We start from the raw sequence: 23473 nt of genomic DNA, 5'->3' as shown, positions 1-23473 counted from the left end.
CCGATGGCCAACGCATCGGGAAGAGATTTTGGTTGATTTATAATGAGCCCAGCACACTCGGCTACCTAATTGCTCACTAAGTGGCAAATGTGTTCGATGATGAGCAGGCTGTCAACCGGCAAACGCAGCATGTGGGGAAATCACTGGAAATTGGAAATTATTAGAGGTGACCATGTGGGTGGTCTGGAGAAATCCCTCTACAAAATATAGACACACAGGAAAATGTCAGTTTACCTGTATATAGCATCGTGAATAAATAGACTGTACAAAAAACAATAAAAATATTAAAAAGAATATGTAATGACACATTCAGGAAACTAGTTATCAATCAAAACCTAGCAACAATATAGGCAAATTAATAAATGAAATAATACACTTTTACCCTAGGTAAAGCTTAGTCTATAACTAATCCATTTAACTCAATTAATTTTTAATTTAAGAGCGTGCCTAATGACACATTGTAAGTTGTAGTCTTACCCAAAAAAAATGTAAATGTCCCCTAAAAATTAAAATATATGCATTAACCTTTGTATCTTACAAAAAAAGTTTAAATATAATTTTACAATTATTTTAATTTGGTTGTCTGCAATTTTGTTTTTATTATTTCCAGTGTATTGGAGGACCCATAAATCAGAGCATTTATTAAAAATGCATTTGTAACTGGAACAGTTTGCTGAAAGTTGTTCGCAGCAGCAAAGAGAAATCAAAACGACTTGAGAGTTTGTTTTGCCATTTCCTCCAGCTTGGCCTGGCCACTTTATTAATTTTGAAATAAAATGGCACGGCCATTAACAATGCGCCAAGCAGAGTCCACTCTCAACGGCAACTAAAAAACTACAAAGCCACAATAAACCATACACAATTCCCGGCAAGGACGAGTACAAGGACCAGAAGAGCCTGCAAAGCTGCAGCCAAATAAAACATGATTACTTACACAACATTCACTACGTGTAGAACACATATGTGCTAGGTACGTAATTCGTGTAGTCGTACTTCTCTGATGCACTGCAAAAAGGATCAAAGGACCGGGAAGGACTTTCTTCGCACGCTTCGCAGTCGTTTGGAGCATATGTTTCGAACATTTTTCATAATCAAAAAGCTTTTAGCGGCGGACAGTGGCAATGATGGCTGGTTGGATGCTGCATTCCCGCCCTCCCGCTGCCACGCCCCTTCTGCCCCCAGTGGGCAAGTGGAGCTTATTGTCCGTTTCATTTTCGAGTGCAGCAGCGTGTAAAATCGCAATAATGCACAAGATTCGCAGCGGAGCGCAGTTGTCCACAGACCGTTTCCCTTTTCCGGGGATAAAAACTGAAGCCGGCAGTTGTGAGGGTCACAACGAACTGGATATACCCTGCTTTCGTCATAACTTAAATATTTCGGGAGACCTATTCTTCTTCAAAGACTTTAAATTAAGCGCGGAGTTATGTACTTTGAATGTAAACACGTTGTATTATTACAATTAATAAGTTAGTACCAAAGTACTAAAGTTTTCTAGCTCACAAGTTTCTATCCGTTAAAACTAGAGCAAGTAGAGCAACTAGACCAAAATAGAGCATTTCCACATGACAAATGCAAGCCAAACTGCAAGCAGAAGCGACAACAGGCGACAACAACACTAGGAGCATTTGTCATGGCAATTGATTGCGAAGAAATCTACAACACCCAAATACAAATTCAATTTAACTTTCAGCTAAAGTACACACATTGAAAGTAACACAAACATTGGGAGCAAAGCGAAAACAATGTGAAATCGAATTCAATTTTCATAGGCTTAAATTCAACCAACAAATGGCATTAAATTGCAAAAGTATCACAAATGAAATCATTGGATTATAATGGCAATATTTTGTGAGTTTCGCAAATGTCGAACAATATTTATTTGCTGTCGACTGTTGAGAGGCAAACGGCTGACTTTTGCAAGAGCGGCCCTTCATTTGTTCTGGCCCACATTTTGTTATTGTCTCTCCAAATGGTTTTAATTGCCTCTCATTTATTTTTATGCAATGCCGGTCATCATATGCAAATAAATCGCGCATACGCCCCGTTGCTGCCACATAAAGCACACCAGTGACCAGCTCGGTAATTGATGCTTAAGTTTTCTTGGCAAGCCGAGTGGAGTTTTGGGATTATCGAATGTTTGCCGAAAGACTTATCTAAAATGGATTAAAGGCAGGTCTTAAAATACATAAAGATAAAGTTAAACAAAGTGGTTGAAATGATACATTTATGGTAACCTCATTAACAGTGTTGCCAGCAGTCAGTCAAAAAAGGATAGATTGGCAAAAAAATAAAATATATATAATAATATATTTATATAATAATAAAAACGGCGTCCATTACCTTATTGATATTTGGGTTTTAGTGTTTCATTTTGCGATTCGGGAGAGATACACACTTTGGGGCAATCATATCCATTCTGAGAATCGGTTACTTTCTGCTAAAAGTTTTAAAAAGATTTGAAATAACTAAGTAATTTATATATATATAAACATTAAAATTTGCTAAACGAAAACTTGCCGCCGAGGATTGCTACCTCACATTTGTAAATAAGGACCTGAAGCAGCTTTAAGTTCCGCCAGCAAACCAGCAAATCGGCTCAGAGGTCATAATTTCTGGTTAAGCCGAGCGTAATCGGCACTTTTACCTAAATGGACCATAAGGCGTTAAAATGATGCTATCGCCCACACGAAAACCCAGGTCCTTATGGCCCAACTCCGTTTTCGTGGACTTGCCCGGACTTACCTTTGGCAATGCAATAAAAAGCCAAAATACATTTCGATTATGCGGCAAGAAGGCACATTTCGCCTGCCTTTCAAATTTTCTTCGAATGTTTTGTTCCGTTTCGTTTTGATTCTTTTCCTTACTTTTTCGATTTTATTTCTGTAAATTTTCCTGCGGCCCTCGACGACGATTTGAGGGAGGTGGTCCACAACCCTTAGTCGAAGTTCCCGTACAGCCGACAATAAAAGAACGAATTTGGTAAGAAAATAGCATAAAATATAATTTGCTTGAAAGCCAGAATATGCTTACGTACTGGAGGGGCTATCATTTTTATGGCCAAAGTATTCGAATTGTTTTGCCTGAATTGATGTCATTTTACCCCTGAGCATATGCTCAAGTATCCCACAGCGTTTTCCTTCATACTTACATTCAAAAAAACGTATACAAGTATAAAAGTATAAAAGAAAAACCTACTGATAGCAATTATGTGTCTGCGACTAGTTGGATCTGCTCTCTGTTGGTAAGTATCCTCTATGGCCCTGAAATCACTTCAAAGTGCCAGTTCTTACAGCTGTTGCAAATTGGGTCTCAAGTGCCTGTGCATTTTCGCCTGTTCCACGGTCGGTGTTATAATAATAGTTGCCTTGGTCTTGTACTTTTGTTTCGTCCACAACAAATCGGAGGACACGACCACAAAGTCTCAAGCTGATTCTAGAATGGAGACATCCTTGAAGGATAGCATAACTACTGCAAGAGAAGCCCCTTCGCTTGCCAGAGCATATCTCCAAAAACTAATAGAACGAATTTGATATGTGCAAAGATTCTTTATAAATGAAATAATAATGTATGAAACGGCAATAAGAATCAATTGATTTTGGATGCATTTGTTTGGTATACACACTAAACCAAACCCATTTTCATCCAAATGGAGTACTCCTGGTCAAAGCACTTGGCACTTGGTTAGCTTGGCTTTCACTTATTTGGCCCGCAAACAAAGGAAATCTGTGTGGAAAAACCGCCAACCCATCAGAAGCTGCTGTTGTGTGAAAAAGTGATGCCAGTAGTTAATGGTACTTTGTATGCAAAGTGCAAGACAGAACTAAAGCAAACAAAAGGGCAAAGTCGGTGGAGAACTGGAGTCCTAGAGCCATGGAGCCATGGAGCCATCGGAAATGTGGGAGAGACGTCCGCCCCGTGGCCACGAAAGCGCTTTTGGGCTGCCATTTGATTATATAAAATTTCCGCATTTTTCCGCTGGTTGTAAGCGTTTAGTGGCAAACAACCGACAGCTGCCGAAATGTCGGCGAGCGTGTAGTTCCCCAGCTGCTGCAAATATCCCCCGATGTCTGTGATGTGATTAAGATGGTTAGTCATTCTGTTTAAGAGCTTGGCCCTAAGCTCTTCGCCACTAAAGCGGAAGCCGAGAATGCGAAGGACTCCCAGGGGCTACCAAGGATATCGAATAGTTGCTTGGAAAAAAATTAATGTCCGTTTATTTCCTCGATGCACTTACACCCACTGTGGATTACGTTTAATATCCGCGATAAAAACATGTTGTATTCGACAATGTTTGTGGTGCAGACAGAGGTTTATTGCTTTTTTATTTGCATTATGTGCTTAATGTTCATGTATTCTCTGTTTTTCGTTACTCGCTAATCCCTTTATGATAGTTTTTCGCGGAATAGTAACAATTAGATAGTTCTATTTTCACCTGCTTGATATTGTTGTCAGTGGAAAATGTGTTTTATAAACAACAGTATCGTGTCATCGGTTCCTTTTTTGCTTCTGATTTGCTTGACCAAAAAATGCTTCAATGAACTTCATTTCAATGGATTTTCGGGTTCCTTTATTTTTTCATTACGTGAAGAGCCCGGCAGGAATTTTCGCTTTTCCCTTTTTTTCCTTGCTTTTTTTCGTCACTGCCTCTTACAGCATTTTAGCATTTGCCATTTGCTACCTAGAAGTCGAGGAGGAGTGCGGGCTTGGCCATTACTTCGATTTGTTTCTTATTTAAATTTTGTATACACTTCGATTGGAAAGAGAGGGCGAGGACACCCAGAAAGAGAGGGGGCGAGTGAGGGAGTGAGACGCTAAGTGCCTTTGTCGGTTGCAAAGGCGAATTAATGCCGGGGAAAATGGTAAGGGAAAATCGCAAGGGAAAATCGCTGCGGTTTCCTACTCTAATGCGTTTAATTTATATCCTCTCGCAACTACAACAAATAAAAGCAATGAAACGGGCGCGAGCTTGGGGGGATAAAATAAAAATATATATTTATTTTACAGCTGCTGCACTTAGAAGTGCGATGGCAATAAAAAGCAGCCCCAGCTAGTGGCATTCAACACCTTTTTTCGTTTTCTATTTCCTCCACCAGAAAAGCTTAATAAACAAACGCCGAAAATGCTCTAGAGTTGGGTGGTTGGCTGCTTGGTGGGTGATTGGGTGGTTGGGTGGTTGGGCGGTGCGTTATAAACATTTAAGTCCACAATTTGCACAGCGTGTAAGGAGGCATTTCCACAACCTTCACCACCACCCACTCCAGGCCCTCGATGTCCTCGACTCCGCTCCTCCACTTCGAGTGGAACTTTCCTGCAGCGGCCAAATGCTGCTGGCCAAATGCAATTTTCACGTGCAACCGCAACGATATTTATGCCACACGAGCAACAAAAGCTCGCAACCGATTTCAACACTAACAAAAAAGGCGTCCCAATTTAGAAATCACCTATAATTTGTTCATACCTATGGCTTGTTAATAATTAAAGAGGATTATACTCGTATATGGTTATTATTATAATTTATCAAATTTAATGTGGCTCCAAAAGCTATAAGATGGCGAAAAGCAACACGTTTTATATGCAAAACAAAATAATAAAAGAAATTAAGTTGGAAAATGTATTGTGGTGCATTTTCTCAATTTATATATGCACAAACGGGTTACCAATTCGCTCAAGTGCCTCGTGGGTGAGCTCCAGCTGTTGTCAGGCTCCTCGCTCCGCAGCAACTGACACTGGTTGGCACCACCTACCAAGCACCACCCACTTGCCCCACCCAAAGTCACAGCTCCACCTTTCGCCACCATCGCATGTGTGTGTGTGTGCGTTGTGTTTGGTCGCTGCAGCGCGCTGGGGTCCAAGGGTTCCATACGTGACCCTCCCCTCCTCTCCCTCACCCTTTGCCATTGCCATTGTGCCATGTGGCAACATAAACATCCCACCAACTGTGGCGAGAACGAAAGGCAGAGACCAATGCAAGGTGAACATATTTTTGGGAATTCCAAATTTGAACCTCCGCCACACGGAAACTTTATTGCAGTCAAAAAACTGTGCATATTTTAAGAATACTAAAACATCACCGTTTACCAAAAATATATAGCTAATGTCCAAATTTTGTCGCTGAATTTGTTGTAATAGATCTTTTTAAAGAAACAAGCCAGTCTTTGAAAGTAAAAGTCCATAATTATAACGACAGTAAACATATAAATAATTATTGAATAATTTTGACGGCTTAAAGAAGAACTTTGATATGTTGAATGGTACTTAATTTTTTGTAATTCCACTATGAAAAGTAACCTGCGTTGTTCAAAATATTTCACCACTTGTACTGCACTTTTGGAAAGGCATTTTCGCATTTACTGCTGTTCAAAATCCAAGCTTATTTATGGCAGTTCCATTCAAATGAGAAGTGTTCCCAACTTGGCCCCAAATGCTGGATGGCATCCGCTTGGTAACGACAGCAGCGACAACCCCGACGACAACCCTGCAATCCCAAGTAGTCATAAACACGATCCGAGCACCTGCAACTGCCACGACTTCCCCCTTTTCCCCTGTCTCTGTCTCTGGTTCTGGTTCTGGTTTCCGTTTCCGCTTCCGCTGCAATGTGTCGCCCGCCATTATGCAAATGTCGGCTTTCAAGTGGACAGACTGCTCATTGCAATCTGCATTTAAATGACCCGGCGAGGTGCGAGAACGCTCCGAGATTTCTCGGCATCATTTGCAAAAATATTAAAGAAAACTCCCAGCCCGAGATGGAATATTTCAGTGCACCGAGGAATTATGCACCACCACGCTTTTGTGGCACTTATCGCGGCAAATGAGTTACGGAACCAGGTAATTGAAACTCTTCATAGAAAGTATGAGAATTAGGGTGAATTTGCAGTCCTTACATAGATCCTTACTTTTCAAATACATAATATTCTTGAATTTAAGGTAATATTCTGTGCAACAAGCAGGTTTTTAAATGAAAGACAAATATTCCGATACTGAGAGAACTGGGGGAACTACAATTTGGTTAAACCAAAATATGTGTTATTTAGAAATCGAATTTGTTTCATACCATGTGGATTCATTATATATGTACTTTCTAGTTTGCGACAGCTTACTCTATTGTTTTTTATTTTCAGACAGGCATAAACATTTTGCAAAGACAAAACATAGTACGTTTTACTTGCGATAGGACCGTCCCAAAATAATGAATATAATCTGTGTGTGCAGAAAGCTGAGCCGCAGACTAATTTTCCCTTCAGCACGGGCAGGTGCAGGATGCAGAGGAGCTCCCCTGTCGTTTTCATAATGTTGACAAGGTAACCAGTTCCGCACACACAGCACACACACACGCACACTCTCCGTAGGGGAGACAGCTAATAAAGTTACCCACACACGGCGATACGGACTGAAAGATTGTGTGTGTAATGCGTTTGGTTTTCCCCATCTTCCCCCCAAGAGAGTTGTTAACGTTTTTTCATAGCCGTGTTTACTCTTTTTCATCTTGGCGCCGAGCCCCTAATGACACGCCCACAGTCCCAAGCCCCCTGGAGCCACGCCCCCTGGCTGGCAACGATAAGCGACAATAAACATAAAAAATGAATGCTCAGCCCCCCGGTGGAGCAGGCTTTTCCAACTCCACGAGCCCCCCTCTGGTTTTCCCGGCTTTTCCGCCAGTCTAACGCACGTGTGGCGAAATTTTACAAACCGCATGGGTCTGTTCCGGCACCAACCTTTATTGTCGGCTTCGCGGATTTTGTCGGATTTTCGACCCATAAACAACGTTTTCATTTTCGCTCTAAAGAAACATTTTCGTTCACGGGGGACTCAAATTAGTTTACAACATTATTATTAATTGAATCATAATTAAATGCTCCCTGAGCGAAACATCATCTGCGCATCTTTGCAAATAAAAAGTACGGTTAGCCGGGCTTGCAAAATTTTTGGTCGATTGAGCTGTGTAAACATATCGACTATCCAATACCCGTCACTTAGCTAGTGGACTTGCGAGTTGGCATGCCGATGTAATTTGGAATGGAACATTTGAACATTTTAGGCGGTTTGTGGGCGTGCCTATCCTCTGAAACATTTTTGTGTCTAAAACTAACATACTCAATATGAACTTTTCAGCTGTTAAAGCTCGCGGGGTCACAGGTTTCATACGGACAAACGGACAGACAGACATGGCTAGTATTCCTGATTAAGAATATATGTATATACCGTTGGAAATTGTGCTTTCTGCATGTTACATACTTTTTAACTAATCTAGTATCCCCATTTCACTACGAGTAAATGAGTAAAAATACCAGCACAGTATATTGGCTAAAAAAAATTACCAATTAAATGTAGCAAATTTGAAATATTTAAAAAAAAAAAAAAGGTAGAATTCACTTATATTGGCCAGAAAAACTTCGTTTTTATAGTTGAGAAATAAAATGAAATACATTTGATTGACCCTTTTTAATTAAAATATCATTTTAGAACTAGGCAAGCATCAACAGTAAAACTGTACATATGGAAGGTAAACTGGATGATCTTGTTCCCAACTTGAAGTCTTAGAATGGGCTTGCAAATGACCTGAAAAAGTGAATTTCCATTAAAATTCTTTGAAGTGACCCGACATGTGGGACTAATTGCTTTCATAGCTCATCTTTTCATCAGAGAACTCAGACACAAGCCCGCTTAGAAGTGTCTGCATGCCATGCAGAAATGCCAGATTATTAACAAATTCGCATGCCACCCCACATCGGCTGTCAATTTGTCGCATCAGCAAATAAAGAGGCTGGCAGAAAAATAGAAGCCGGAGGAGCACACTGGGTACTGTGTACTAGGTATGGAAAGCCGGAGTCGACTGTCAATACAATTTCCAATGCAATTCGAAGCGGAAAGTCAGCCAGGGAAATGCAGACGACTCGGGCTTGGGTGGCTTGTCAGCTCAAAATGCGATCAGCCCGACAGCTAAGCTCCACTTGCCAGGCAATTTCGCCAAGGCGCTGACAAGGATATGGATGTGGATGTGGCAATTGCTGAAATTATTTGCCAGGCGAACTTTTGATGTTTTTCGGCCAGAAATGCTTGTTAACTGCCAAATCAATCTGCGCCAATATCGATGCCGAGCAAAAACGCATCGTTGGCCCATTAAAAACCAATTTAATTTACTGGGCGCAACGGCGGCTGGGAATACACTTGGAAAAGTAGTAAAAGCCAACTAAATGGATAGTATATTAAAAAATAAGGTTAGGTTTATTTTAGAGCACATTTTCTTAAGCCAATAAATTCTGGTTTAGTTGTTACCATCAAAAAAATTATAAATTTTAATGAACAAATTCAGTGGTTGCTTGCAAGTACAATTAAAATTTATTTCTTTCTAAAAACCTCAAAAAGCACGAGACAGTTTTTGTTTTCTGTGCAGAGAGCACATTTTCAGCAACCACGAAATTTGATCAGAGATAAATTCCAATTATTAAAATCGAATTTGCACAGCTAGTCAGCACATGCAACATACGATGGGCGTGGCAACGGGCGGTGTTGTGTTGCATTTTGGAAGCCATTGAAACATTTTATCAAATTCTAATTATGCAAAACGAGGGGGAAAAAAGCAATTAAACCGAATGTCCCCAAACGCTCGCATCCAGCTAACTATTAAATGGCCAAATTATCAGATCCCAAAGCGAACAGAATGTGGGGGCGTGGCAAATTCTGGTATTGTTCGAGTAAAGGAACACCGTATTTGGTTGTGTTTCGAGCTTCTTAATACGTTTCCAATTAAGTCTGCTGTCCAGTGCTAGCAAACGCTGTTCGCACAACAAATTTGCCATGAAATTGCATTTTTTCTGCCTCAACAAATCGTCAAATCTGCGAGTGAACAACAACTAAACCTTCGGGCGGGGATTACATGCATACATGTAATACCCAGTTAACGCTTCATAAAATTGCATTTCAAACAATCGAATTGACCCGTTAGTGCGAGGAAAACAAAACGCGTTCTCAGGATCGAAAACAAAAACAGGATGTGTCCACAATGGCGATAGCATAAGGTATGAGTGGTAAATAAATAAATTTTATTGCAAGGCAAATGGCGGTGGCTGGGCTTTGGATTCACCATTTCCTCATCATACGCACATCCATTTAACAATGGGCGGAAAATAAATGATAAAAACAGAGAGGGCAAAAATTAAAACTCTGGAAGACCCTGGAAAATAATATGACTATCTTATATAGTAAAGCCTAAATATGTTTCAATTTGTAATGGCAAAATGCGGAGTATATACTGCATAGTATAGGTTGGTTAGCATAAAACAATAGGGCACCATTCTTTTTAGATCTATTCCGCGGATATATTCATTGGTTCTATAAATATCAGAAAAACGCCTAAAAAACTCTTTTTATCCGTTTTTCTGCTTAGGTTTCGTTTGTAAGTGACACATTTTTGGAAATTAATATTCCCTATATGTTCATTTACAAAAAGGACAAATAACCAAGTCCATAAAAACATGTATAAATAATACATAAATACAATGGCAGACAGCGAGAAATAAACCCACGTCCCATTAACTTAAATGCTTGTTTTCCTCGTCCCTTTTTTCCACTCCATCTGGTTATTTTTGAAGTTTTGGCTCTTTGTCATGAAATATGCATGCACCAAATTTACACTAATAGCAATAATTTTGCTATTTTACTGGCGTTTCTTTGCTAGAAGCCAAAATTAAATATATTAACATACCTACTAACAAAGCTAAACGAAGAGAAAATATAAGGAAATGTTCCGATTTCCATATAACTAAAAGAAGTCACAGAACGTCAAATATTTCCATATTTTATCAAATTGATTTACGCTGATCCCACTCACAAATTTGGATGGCCTGATTTTGCCAATTTTATTGCCCATTTTACTGAGCCCGTAAATCAAATAGTAAAGCAGGAACTGCAGCCAGTTCCTGTTATGGGGCAAAAGTCTCAAGAGCGGCGCAGCGGACAATTATTCAATTATTTCTGAACGCTAATTAGTCGGACAACTAGAGCCACAATGATTATTATTTCTTCTTTTGACATTAACACACGCAAAAAAGGGGAGAATGAAATCAATTAGGCGAGCCAGCGCACAGGATGGAAAATAATCTGGCCATGAGTCCGCCGATGATTATTGTGATGGATATTTCATGTGACACCAGTTTACCGGCGGAGTGACCTCATTGCATCGGCCGACATTTCTGATGCTGCTTTGTTTCCGTTTCCGCTGGGCCCGTTTTGACAGCTGCGCAGGAACCACCCACGACTTTCGCCCACTCGAAATTCAATTTTCCGCCGTTTTCATGATAATTTATAGGGCTTATTATTTTATGCACACAACTCGCGGGACCAAATGAATTGATTTGTGTCTGCGCATAAATGTGCAATTTCGCATTAGAAACATTTACACTATTCGTTACATTAATTTGCCACAGTATTTTGTAAGAAACGTAATTCGCATTGTGATGAGCCGATAGCAGAAACTAAACTGAAGCACTTAGAATCGTATGGCAAAGTTAGCGAGGTAAACTCGTACCATATGCCAATTATGTTGCCCCAATATTATGCCTTTGGATACACTTGGGTAGCTCCCCCTGCAAAAAAGCCTGTCTAAAGAAAGGTTTGACTATGTGGGATTAATCAGCCGGAACGACTCGAAATTGTTATGATAGCGGCCAACGATAAACAACACCGGGATTCCAGCAAACAAGCTATTTTTGAACATTATTTTAAAATATTTGTACCTGTGTTATATTAGTAATACAATAAGCGCATACACTTTGTTAGTGGCTTACACAGTTCATGTTTTTACATAATTACGACACAGGAAACCTACATTTGCTAGAGCACTTTACATTATCGGCATTTTACTCTCAACACTTTTCAAGTCTTTTTGGCGCCATCTGGCGTTGATTGACAAAATCAGTTTATTACTCAGAATCAGAAGTAGGGAATTTATTTTGAAATATGTTTTTGCCTGCGCTTTTAATTCAGTAAATGTTGAAACAAAAATGTGGTCCTCAACTATTTGTTGATAACATTTAGATATTATAAAGGGATTCAGGGTGAGGGTAGCGAAGAATGGACAATCTGTTACGGTCGTCCGAGCAAATCATTTGTATCTTGTTTTTTCAAAAAATGAATAGTACAAAAGAAATGGTAGGAAAGTGCGATGATTACAAATAGAACATTTTTCAGCTTGATATGAATTGAAGCATCTGGTTAATAGGTAACTGCTAAAATTATAATAGAAAACAATATAATAATATTCGGCAGGAGCTGTCTACTTCTACTTGCACCGCCTATGTAGCGCCTTATCATCTCATCAAATTGATTCCTCTAGATGTCAAAATGGTCCTTGAAGATATAATTAGAGCATTTTGGCAGATAGATGTGCATCTGGGTGCTAGAATTCGTTAATGATTGGTTTATATTTTTTTTCAGCTATCACAAGTACATATATAAGTACAAGTTCACTATATATGTACATATGTATGTTCCTAAATAATCTTTTTAATTTATCTTTCAAATCAAAAAGGTTCTTCACAGATCACAAATAATCTTTTTAATTTATCTTTAAAATCAAAAAGGTTCTTCACAGATCATAAGCTGCGCTTTCCTACTACCATATACTTTGAGGAAATAATTTTGGAGTTTTCAAAATAAAATTGAATTATTCTCTCAAATCAAGAAGATAATATAAAATGCTAAGCATAATTATCACCATCTGTTTTTATAAAAAACCTTATAATGATTACGATAGTTTCTTTTATCATTATCAATATTATTTTCCGTTATTTCGCATTGCTTAAATCAAAATATAGGGAAAAGAAAGATGTGCAGTGTTGGAAAGTATCTGAATTGAAGAACCTTACCGGGCATCGGCTTGTGTGTTTTAAGCTTTAGGCAATTAAAGAATGATGTAAAGCGTTTTTGGGGTGATTCGGCACATTGAGATCAAATACATTATTAATCTCTTAAAAATCCAGTACTTTAAATAGTCCCTTTTTATATTAATTGTAAATGTGAAATGAGTAATGCTATTAATAATATGTATCCGATTTTGATACACAAGTTATCTTTAATTTGAGTACATTAGAATCTCTCCAAAAGAGAACTCCCACGATCTGGTAACACTGCTCCAAGTGTAATATAAAGCCCGGCTTGCAGATAACGAACTGAAAATTGCGCATACTGTAGGTCATATGATTTTGCCCGATATGGGAGGAACCACTGTAGGAACTGCACTGTCAGCAGTTTTGGGACTCCTGCTGATCGCGGGGTGTGATTGCAACCAGAAGTACAAGTACGAGATCAAGGAATTCCAAGTGCCGCTGGACCACTTCAGTTTTCTGATCAACGCCACCTTCAACATCCGGTATTTGTACAACGACTCTTTCGTGGACAAGAGCAATGCCCGCACCCCGATCTTCTTTTACACAGGCAACGAGGGGGACATCGAACTTTTCGCCCAGAATACCGGATTCCTGTGGGAACAGGCGGAAAGACAGCGGGCTCTGGTGATCTTTGCGGAGCATCGATACTACGGGAAGTCACTTCCCTTCGGGAGCTCCACATTCAACACCAGCTTGCCGGAGCACTTGGCCTATTTTACAGTGGAGCAGACCCTCGAGGATTACGCCATGCTGATCACGTTCCTGACTAACGATCGTCAGATGCCTGTAGTGGCCTTTGGGGGTTCCTATGGCGGAATGCTGGCCGCCTGGTTCCGGATGAAGTATCCGCACTTGGTCACCGGAGCCCTTGCTGCCTCGGCGCCCATTCTGCAGTTCTCCGGGATAACCGATTGCGACATCTTCTACAGGATTGTAACATCAGTATTCCAGAATGCCTACAACACAAACTGCACCGCGAACATTGCGAAGTCGTGGAAACTCTTCGAAACTCTGGGAGCAAGCGAAGCCGGCAAGAAGCAGATATCGGATGCATTCCACCTATGCAATGCTCTGAAGACCGACGAAGACCTGAAGAAGTTCCTGGACTACGTAGAAGAGGTGTACAGCAATCTCGCCATGGTCAACTACCCGTACAACAGCAGTTTCCTAGCCCCATTACCTGCCTATCCCGTGAGGCAGGTGTGTTACTACCTGAGAGAATTGCAAACCACCGACGCTGATTTGCTGCACGCCATGTCCAGTGCCTTGGCAGTTTACACCAACTACACACAGTCTGCCAAGTGCCTGGATATATCCGTCAACTCCAACGCCGATGATTCCGGGTGGAATATTCAGAGCTGCAACCAGATGGTGATGCCCATCTGCTCCAATAGCTCCGAAACCATGTTCCGCACATCTAGCTGGAACTTCAAGGATTACGCGGAAAAATGCTACAAGAACTACCGTCTCACCCCCAAGCCATACGACATCATTTTGCGCTATGGTGGCAGAAACCTGGAGGCTACGACCAATATAATCTTCAGCAACGGTCTTTTGGACCCCTGGAGCGGTGGCGGTGTGCTTCAGTCTCCCAACGACAAGGTGTTTGTCATCATCCTGCCCGAGGGAGCTCATCACTTGGACCTGCGCCACAGCGATCCGGCTGATCCACCATCTGTGCGCGATGCCCGCGAAAAGGAAGCAGCTATCATAGCACGATGGATCCAAGATTTCTGAAGTGAGATTATTTTACTTGTATCCATATTCAATTGCTCAACTATGGGATTCATATTATATAAGAGCCGCTTAAGGCCACAATAACCAGATATTAAAGATTGCGATTACATTAGCTTAAACCAACGAACAAATTAATAAAAATTATCAGTTTAAAATTAAAAAATAAGCCATAATAAATTTTTGAATGGAAAGATCCTGTTTTCAACATTTGATTAATATGGGCTCCAGTAACTAATAGTTGCTTGAAATGTATTTTCCTTAATTCTGTTGGAAAAGGGTGACTTTTAGCTTTGCATTAATTGCTTGGATTGCCAATATAATTCATAAAAACTAATAGGAATTTATACAATTGGAACTCATTTGACTAATCGATGGAAACGCTGGATATTTCCATGGAGCTGTTATCATCCGATGGCGGTTGCTCGGGTGGATTCGTAGTGCCACTGGTTGCGCCAGGCGCCTCCTCAGTGGACGGTGTGACAGCAGTTGCTGATGTCGTGGTAGTGCTGCTGGCAGCCGCGGTTAAACTGGTCCTGCTCGCCTGGGAACGTCGCATCCCCTCAAGCAAGTTTCGACCCGGACGCAAGCTGATCAAGGAGCTATTCGAGGTACTCCCCGCAGCTGCTGCTGTCGTGGAGGTAGTCGTGGTTGCTATGGATGTGATGGGAACTCGGACTCGCACATCCTGGAGCTCCCACTCCATCTCGTCCTCGGAACTGGTCTCTGCATTCGCCACGGTCGTGGAAGTTTTTGCCTTCTTCTGTCCCTCAGCATTGCGCTTCCAGTCAATGGTTTTCAGCAACGCCTTTGCCTCTGTTTTGCGCTAAAAAGTTTTAGTGTTTTGGTTAATTGCAATATAAGTTTCTTATAAAAAATGCACCCACATCATCAGAGTCTAGACATTTGTAAGCGTAATAGGCGGCTCTTTCGTATTCGCACTTCTTCTCGTAATAGTTTGCAAGCGTGATGAATCCTTGATAGAGGCTCTGTTTATCGGTGGCCGCTCGCTCATCCTCGCAGTACATTATGTAGCAATGGACCGCCGTCTCGTGGTCGCCGAGCTTCTCGTGCAGATTGGCCAGTTTGTACATCGCTATGCCCTCTATATCACCCACATCGATGGCCTTCCAGTAGCACTTCACAGCATTTTCGCACTTGTCCAGCTTCTCATACGTCTCACCTAGGGCAACCAGCATGCGAGAGTCGTAGGGACGTAGTTGGTGGGCGATTTTAAAGTAGTATAGGCTGTAGTAGTGCATTTTGATGATCTCGTAGGCCTGACCCAGTCCATACCAGGCGCGATAGTCCCGCTTGTTGACCTCAACTGCCTTTCGGTAGCTCTGTATGGCTGCATTTGTGTTTTTGAGCTCCATAAACTCATGTCCCATCAAGGTCCAGGCGGCCAGATACTTGGGATTCAGTTTCAGGGCGCGTTGAAAGTAGGAAATGGCCACCTGATGATCACAGCGGATGCTATAGTAGTTGCCTGATGGAAAATCATGTATTATATTAAACTATAACATTACTTATAAAGCAAAGTAGAGCCTAACCTATTACACAACACGTCTCTGGACGATACTTGTTGATGCTTACAGCCTTGTGGGCCAACTGGGCCATTTCGGTTTTCATCTCCTTGACGAACAGGAGATTGGAATAGGTGTCTACATTGTCCAAGCGGTAAGGATCGCTCTCAAGAAGTGCTTGGTACAGCTCAATCGCCTTGTCCACATCCCGCTTATTGTGATAGACAAGAGCCATCTGGGCAATCAAGTAGATGTTCTTGCTGAAGCCCGATGCCTGCAGATCCTCGTAGATCTTCAGACCGTCGTCGTTGAGGTACAACTCCAGGTAAGTGTGCGCCATGAAAAAGTGCCGCATCCAGTGACCACCCAGCTGCAGACTCAGCAGTTTCTTTTTTTCCATGATGAGGGGGGAGAGTTCTAGATAGGCGCTCCACAGCATGGGCACCAGTCTGATGGCCTGAACTAGCATTTGCTCGGCGGCCTGGTTGAGATTCAGCGCTTTTAGTACTACTCCGTATAAATATATGCCGTAGCCATCAAGCCGACTCTTGCCGTACTCCATGCGAAGTGTGGCTAGCAGATCGGCGAGATCGCGCATCTGATTTGGCTCGTGCAGATTCGCCTGGTCGGTGGTTGAGTCCAGTCGCCGCTTTTCCCTGGCCATGTAAGTGGAATAAAAGTGCAGAAAGCGCGGCACACTGGACTCACAGTTCCTAACCGCATGCGCCGCCCTATCGTACTCCCTCACATCGTAGTAGCTCTTGGCCAGGAAGTAGTCGCTGTACTCCGACGGCGCAATCCCCTCTAACTGGCACTCGTTAAATGTGCGATCCTCATCCGTTTCATTGTCTATGTGCACATCGTTCAATCCGTGGTGCATCTCCGCCAGCCACTTGGTACTGTGCAGGAGACCCCGCTTGGAGCACTCTATGATACCGCGGCGCAGCTCCCGCTTCACATCCGGCAATAGCACGCTGAAGAACTCCTGCATCGCCATTGTTCCAGTTTTATTTGGAAAGGCTATGAAAACAATTTTATTTGCCGGCGGGCTTCGCCTAGTGGTGTGCTAACAATGTATCGGACATGGATTGGTGTGTATCGATAAGTGCTTGGAGGTGTTCCTTAGGTGACCAGTCACTAGGTAGCTAGTAGGTAAGTAATTGTAGTACTACTAAGGCTCAAAAGAGAAACTTTTTAGATACAAAATTGTATTTTATAAAAAATTTCAGTTTATATATTTATTTTTATATTTCAATATTTTTGCTACTAAGGGAGCATATTTATTAATATGAGTCACATTTTGAAAACCGTAACCATTTCACAAGGCACCCGTTTCTGTGGTGATACTTGGTCACACTTGGAAGGATGAAGTGTGAAAAGGGGAGAAATAAACGCTGACCATAACAAACTGCGCAACAACAACACTGATTAGGAAAAAACGAAAAATTTTCAAAGCCATGACTTCTGTTTAAACAATAACAACAAACAATAACAACAATTTCAAAGGGGAAGTGCGACCCCCGAAGTTCCGCATACATATACACACATACAGCATGCAGACAGAGTTTAAAGGTCAAATCACAGCTGATTGAAACTGCGCAGACCACAAGGGCTCCACATAAATGCATTACAAAAAAAAGCTCGGCTGATTCATTTCTTTATGCACAGGAGGCCATTATCTTCCGTCAATTGAGTGGCGCGATCCGATAACCTCCAAGCTACATATATACTCCGTAGAATAGTCAGTTGTCACTCCTGCTTTGTTTACAACGCAACGCACAATGAGGCTCAAATCGGGAATACTTTTGGGGCTCCTGCTGACCACTTTTTTGGACCTGGGCGAGTGCTTTTGGCCATTTAGCAAATGGCACGAATCAAATGATCCTCCTCCTCCGCCTCCTGAACCCAAGAGATCTCCAGTGATTTTCGGTAAGTACAATGAGCACTTTTATCAAGGCATACAGCTACTCAAATTCTAATCCCTTTTGTGTTCCAGTACCTGGCGACGGAGGCTCCCAAATGGATGCTCGCCTGAATAAGGCCAACTCTCCTTACTTAATTTGCCAGAAGACCCACGATTGGTACAATCTGTGGCTGGACCTAGAGCAGTTGGTCATCCCCATGGTTTACTGTTGGATAGACAATGTCAAGCTGTACTACGACAAGGCAACAAGGACCACCCACAATACTCCTGGTGTGGAGACGAGGATACCCGGATGGGGCGATCCCGAAGTGGTCGAGTGGATCGATCCCACTAAGAACAGCGCCGGAGCCTACTTTAAAGATATAGCCAATGTGCTTGTGGACCTGGGATATATTCGCAAACAAAATATACACGGAGCACCCTATGACTTCCGAAAAGCGCCAAGTGAGCTTTGCTTCTCTGAATTGTTTACCAACTATTTTCATATATTACTCCCATTCCAGATGAGAACCAACAATTTTTCATTGATCTTAAGCAGCTGGTGGAGGACACCTATGAGGCCAACAATCAGTCTGCTGTGACCTTTATCTCGCACAGCATGGGCAGTCTCATGACCCTGGTGTTCTTGCAGGAACAAACCGTCCAATGGAAGGCTAAATATGTGAAGCGAATGATCAGCCTGGCGGGAGTATGGGCGGGAAGCTTTAAGGCTGTAAAGGTGTTTGCCATGGGCGATGACCTGGATTCGTTCGCCCTGAGTGCCAAGATCCTCAAGGCGGAACAGATAACACACCCATCCACTGCTTGGTTACTGCCGTCACCACTGTTTTGGAAGCCATCCGAGGTTCTGGCCACGACCCCAAGCAGGAACTATACGATGGCACAGCTCGAAGAGTTCTTCTACGACCTTGACTACATGACGGGCTGGGAAATGCGCAAGGATACGATTCGGTACAACCGAAACTTCAATCCACCGAATGTGGAACTCCACTGTCTTTATGGCGACGGCATTGACACGGTTGAGAGGCAAGTAGAGCTACTGCTGCGAAACAAAATTCAACTAATTTACCTCTACCCCTTAACAGACTGCAGTACAAGAAATCGGACATTAATGGGGAAACGCCCAAGTTGATAATGGGTCTCGGCGACGGCACTGTTAACCAGCGCTCTCTGAGAGCCTGTCAGTATTGGTCGGGCTATTCCAGCGCTCCTATAAACACATTGGCCCTTCAAAACGTGGACCACATGCACATCCTGTCCAATCCGGACGTCCTCAAATATATTCGTACTGTCATGAAGCAGCCGTAATGTCAATTGTAGCCTTTAAATATTTTAAGAGCTTTGCGATTTTCAGACCCGTTGACAATGTCTGTAAAATCGAAAGCTAAAGACAATGCCAATTTTATTGTTAAATAAATGTAACTCGTTAAGTAGCACAAATCTAAAGAACAAAATGTTCGTTTTGCATTTTCTTTAATTTCTCTTTATTATTATCTTATTGATTTATGCTTATTAGATGAGATATCGAATCACGTGTGTCAATGTCAATGCTTTTATTACTCAATAGTGTTTCATTTTCCATTCCTCTGGGTTTTATTCGTTTTTAATGTTTTCCATTTTCCTTTTTCCATTTAATAAATTGTTTATATGTATTTTACAAAGCGTTTACTTAGATGTATTCCATTTTAGTTATACCGAATAATTTGTTAATTATTGCACTAATATTTAATTTCATTCACTTCTCCCGCCTCCATTTTGCTAATTTATTGTAGTTGAAATGGTTCATTACTTGCTCTTGGTTTAATTTTCCATTTAAAGTATGCTCTCGCTTATGTACTTCGATATCTGGATAGATATAGAAAAAGAGTTTCAGTTGCAATTAGGATAAAACTAAGGGCTCGAATGATTTCAGTGTATCGCTTTTGGTTTTTGATAAAATCAAGAAATATATATTTACAAATTTTAGTTGTTTGCTCATACAAAAATCGCTGTCGCAGGCTAAGTTCGTGGACATTTCCGCTAGAGATTTTTGCTGGCTGCCGGTCGTGCATTCGGTTTTTCGCCCTTTTGGGCTTACAAAGCATAATAGTTAATTCGTAATTGGTAATTCGTTTTTGAGAGCGATTTGTGCGGGTGTGGTTTATTTACTCATTTGCTAAATATATACATAAATGTTTATATATTTAGTATATATTTGATTTTATGTTGCTGCACGTGGGTGTGTGTGTCTGTGTGGTGTGGTGTGAGAGAGAGTGTGTATGTGTGGGTGTGTTAAGAACTAGACTTGAAAACGATTTTTTCTGCTTTAGTCAGTATTTGATTTTTATTCTCCACTTGTCAGCATTTTCGGTCTGTTTTTCCTCTTTCCTCTTGCTAAACAAAATTTGTGCTGTCGTTCCATAGTTGCAGTTAGGGCTTTACACATATTATGCTCGGATATTATATATATAACTGTAATATGACCTTTATTCATGACCCAAATCAAAGTGATTCTCAAAGTAATCGCCACGTCCGCGCGCTCTGTTTTAAAGAGTTTTTACGTTTAGTATAAAAAACCATTTTATCGAAAGTATAAAAATCGTATTTAGCCCTAGTGTCTCTTCTATATCTGTCTTTATTATTGGTTTCATTACAATTCTCGTCATCTTGGCTTAAATCTTGGTTTTGTTCGTTTCGTTTTGTTTCGTTTTTGGTTTCTTAGCAAAAGCGGGTGTATCTTCTTCAAGCAGGTATTCGAATGTTACTTGGCAGGATTATTATTTTCCATAGTATATATATATTTTTGTTAAATAGTTTATAAAAGCTTAGTATGTCGAGTGTGTGTGTATGTGTGGTGTTTGTCTACTTGTCTTAAGTGGATTTCGGGTGTTCCAGGTCTGTTTGTTTACAGCTAAAATACTCTGTTATTGTATTATCTGATGCAATATATAGAACTCACATTAGGCGACATTGACGACTTAGCGAACTAGTTAATTAATTACTGGCTCAATAGGTATCTACAATGGAATCCGTACGTTACCAATGGGAATGATATCAAAAATGAGTATTGTAAATACATATCTTGTAGTAGGTTCACTTGGTTTCCTTTCCTTTCCGGTAATTAAATTAATTAAAGCTTTTTCGTGTGTGATTACTCGTGTCGGTAATATTATTCATATATCCGCATCCGCATATCTTCCCTTCATGGCTAACGCATAATTGTCTGAATTGAAAACAATCAACAAACCAAGAGATTGTAAATAAAGTCCTATTTACACTTGAATATTTTCTATTTACTGGCATAGTTACACTTAGTATTCATTTCGATCTGATCGGATCGTTTTGAATTCGTATCTCATCTGGGGTTCGGTTCGTTCAACTAGGCTCCTACAATGCGTTCTCTATTCAGATTTATCAATGTCTCGTTAATACAATTATACAATTGAATTGCCATGAATATTCAGTATTGCTAATAACAGTTCCCTCTGGACCGTATCGGATCGTATCATCGGATCTACATAGATGTGTAGATCTGATCTACATGATCCCGGTTCCAGAGGGAGACCTGATTGGTGCTTCGGCTGGCCGAGACTACAATTATTGCATAACAACTGGCCAAATGCTAATCCTCCCTAGAATTTAGCTAGTTCCCTTCGGTTTTTGCCCACTGGCATTTGCGCTACTCATTTTAATAAGATTTAATATCTACGACTAGGTTAAGGTTATAATTCTTTCCACTGTGGCTCTAATTTATCCAAATCATCATCACATATCAAAAAGTTTACAAAAATTTCACTTTAACTACGGTTTTTCTCGACCTTCCTTCCCATATTCCTTCCTCATCGATTTCATTTCCATTTTTTGTTTTTGCTCTAGCAATTACTTAAATGTTTATTACATTTCTAGCGCTTCGAATAAAACAAACAATACAACAATACGTAGATACTCTAACGGTATTTGACCCATTACTCCCACTTTCTCGTTTGATAACAACTTATTTGTTATGTCGTTCGCAATGATTAACATAATCAACGTGTTGATATATATTTTTAATAAATTAGTTCGCTTCGCTCGTGATTTACAGGGATTATCGACTAACATTGGTTACCATTCTTGGGTTACTTTCGTATTGTTTTTTTTTTTTAGTGTAAGAGTGGGCAGGTTAAAGGCATTTGTTTGGTTTTCATTTCATTTATCGTGGTGTTTCCCCTCGGAATGCAGGTTTTGCTGGTTTCTTAGTTATGCTGATTTGCAATTGGAAGAACTCAGCCGAAGATCCTGAAACCAGAGTGAGTCTCAGTTCCTTGGATCGATTGAGCAGCAGCGGGAAATTGGTGAAATAAACTCAGTACTAGAGGTGTTCCAATGCGCATATATGTATATTTATTTTCCGAAAAACCGAAGCGTGATCTCGAGGCTTATTCAAGGTAGTGATATATTTGATGTATTTACTTGCATATGCTATCAACAGAATTGACGAATCCAAACTGATTATGAACTAATATTGCTCTTGGTTGGCTAAAATTGTGGTTGAATTGTGTCCTATTTGCTTTGCTTGCATAGCCAGTATCTCTTGTGCTCGAAACAACAATTCCTTAAAAGCTTCTCGTCCGCAGAAATAATCGAGATAAATTATAGGTTAACAGAATATAGTGTCTAATTGATGTAACAATTGCTTTGTGTCCGTTTCTTTTTCGTTTCCGTTTTCAATTCGTCTGGGGATCACTAAGCCCAGGCGCTCGCTCGCTGATCTCTGATCCTCCCAAGCTGAATGCTATATGTATATAAACGGGCCAGTGGAGAATCGGAATCTAGAATCTAGGCTTAAAACAAGAGTGCCTGCGTCCTTCTGATCTGGCCACTTTCAACAGGATTCGCCATATTGTTATTTATTTATTAACTTACTATACAAGCTCTCGCGTCCCCTCGCTTCTCAATCATTTTTAACAATAGCTTCTTCTTCTGCTGAAACGCTTTCGAATACAACTTTAGGCCTAGGTTGAGTTCAGCTTAGGTAGATGCCCAGCGGAAAACTTGGCTAGCTCAACGGGAAACTTCTAGAGGGGAAAGCCGGTAAAATTCAATGGGAATCGGTAGCTAATGGCGAACCAGGTTTTCTGCTGAACATGTAACAACTCTTAGGTTATCATACAAACTTCCAAATCACTTATTTTGGTGTATTGCAAAAATGTGCGAATGTCTGAGTGGCTGGTGTGTGTATAAAAATTGTTTACTAACATTTCTTGTTTACGTTTTAGAATATATAAATTGTACATAATGAACTTCCACCGAATGATTAGTGATTCATGATTCGTGTATCGACTGTCGATCGAAATGGAATCTCTTGTTGATATCGCAAATGAAAACAGCGACCAAAATGACAGGGATGCAAACCATTTGTGATTATACTCGTACTCGTATTATAT

At 40.8% G+C, this 23473-nt stretch overlaps 4 protein-coding genes across 4 annotated transcripts; 3 read left to right on the top strand and 1 right to left on the bottom strand.

Moving 5' to 3' along the window:
- The first annotated feature begins 3104 nt into the window (after window positions 1-3104).
- LOC26535115 (protein midgut expression 1) lies at window positions 3105-3600 on the top strand. Its single transcript, XM_015197384.3, has 2 exons — window positions 3105-3241; window positions 3293-3600. Exons 1-2 carry the CDS (start codon window positions 3207-3209, stop codon window positions 3528-3530), a joined length of 273 nt encoding a protein of 90 aa, XP_015052870.1. The 5' UTR covers window positions 3105-3206; the 3' UTR covers window positions 3531-3600.
- Window positions 3601-13123: 9523 nt separating this feature from the next.
- Window positions 13124-14812, top strand: LOC6529846 (lysosomal Pro-X carboxypeptidase). The gene has a single exon (XM_002090777.3). It carries the CDS (start codon window positions 13194-13196, stop codon window positions 14619-14621), a length of 1428 nt encoding a protein of 475 aa, XP_002090813.2. The 5' UTR covers window positions 13124-13193; the 3' UTR covers window positions 14622-14812.
- Window positions 14813-14853: 41 nt separating this feature from the next.
- LOC6529845 (cell division cycle protein 23 homolog) lies at window positions 14854-17282 on the bottom strand. The gene is made up of 3 exons (XM_002090776.4): window positions 16172-17282; window positions 15506-16107; window positions 14854-15444 (listed from the first exon to the last, which is right to left on the bottom strand). Exons 1-3 carry the CDS (start codon window positions 17139-17141, stop codon window positions 14986-14988), a joined length of 2031 nt encoding a protein of 676 aa, XP_002090812.1. The 5' UTR covers window positions 17142-17282; the 3' UTR covers window positions 14854-14985.
- A 226-nt stretch (window positions 17283-17508) lies between these two features.
- LOC6529844 (phospholipase A2 group XV) lies at window positions 17509-19522 on the top strand. Its single transcript, XM_002090775.4, has 4 exons — window positions 17509-18073; window positions 18141-18512; window positions 18572-19094; window positions 19154-19522. The coding sequence occupies exons 1-4, from the start codon at window positions 17926-17928 to the stop codon at window positions 19374-19376; spliced, it is 1266 nt and encodes a 421-aa protein (XP_002090811.1). The 5' UTR covers window positions 17509-17925; the 3' UTR covers window positions 19377-19522.
- The last annotated feature ends 3951 nt before the right edge of the window (window positions 19523-23473 follow it).

The sequence above is a fragment of the Drosophila yakuba genome, chromosome 2R (genome assembly GCF_016746365.2).
Source record: "Drosophila yakuba strain Tai18E2 chromosome 2R, Prin_Dyak_Tai18E2_2.1, whole genome shotgun sequence".
In the NCBI taxonomy this organism is placed as follows: Eukaryota; Metazoa; Arthropoda; class Insecta; order Diptera; family Drosophilidae; genus Drosophila; species Drosophila yakuba.
This window is presented reverse-complemented; position numbering and strand designations above follow the sequence as displayed.

Coding starts and splice junctions, on each gene's coding strand:
- LOC6529846 (XM_002090777.3), top strand. CDS start 13,194: ATGATTTTGCCCGATATGGGAGGAACCACTGTAGGAACTGCACTGTCA.
- LOC6529844 (XM_002090775.4), top strand. CDS start 17,926: ATGAGGCTCAAATCGGGAATACTTTTGGGGCTCCTGCTGACCACTTTT. Junction 18,074..18,140: donor GAGATCTCCAGTGATTTTCG/GTAAGTACAATG, acceptor TTTGTGTTCCAG/TACCTGGCGACGGAGGCTCC. Junction 18,513..18,571: donor TGACTTCCGAAAAGCGCCAA/GTGAGCTTTGCT, acceptor CTCCCATTCCAG/ATGAGAACCAACAATTTTTC.
- LOC6529845 (XM_002090776.4), bottom strand. CDS start 17,141: ATGGCGATGCAGGAGTTCTTCAGCGTGCTATTGCCGGATGTGAAGCGG. Junction 16,108..16,171: donor AGAGACGTGTTGTGTAATAG/GTTAGGCTCTAC, acceptor ATTTTCCATCAG/GCAACTACTATAGCATCCGC. Junction 15,445..15,505: donor AATGTCTAGACTCTGATGAT/GTGGGTGCATTT, acceptor AAAACTTTTTAG/CGCAAAACAGAGGCAAAGGC.
- LOC26535115 (XM_015197384.3), top strand. CDS start 3,207: ATGTGTCTGCGACTAGTTGGATCTGCTCTCTGTTG. Junction 3,242..3,292: donor GTTGGATCTGCTCTCTGTTG/GTAAGTATCCTC, acceptor CAGTTCTTACAG/CTGTTGCAAATTGGGTCTCA.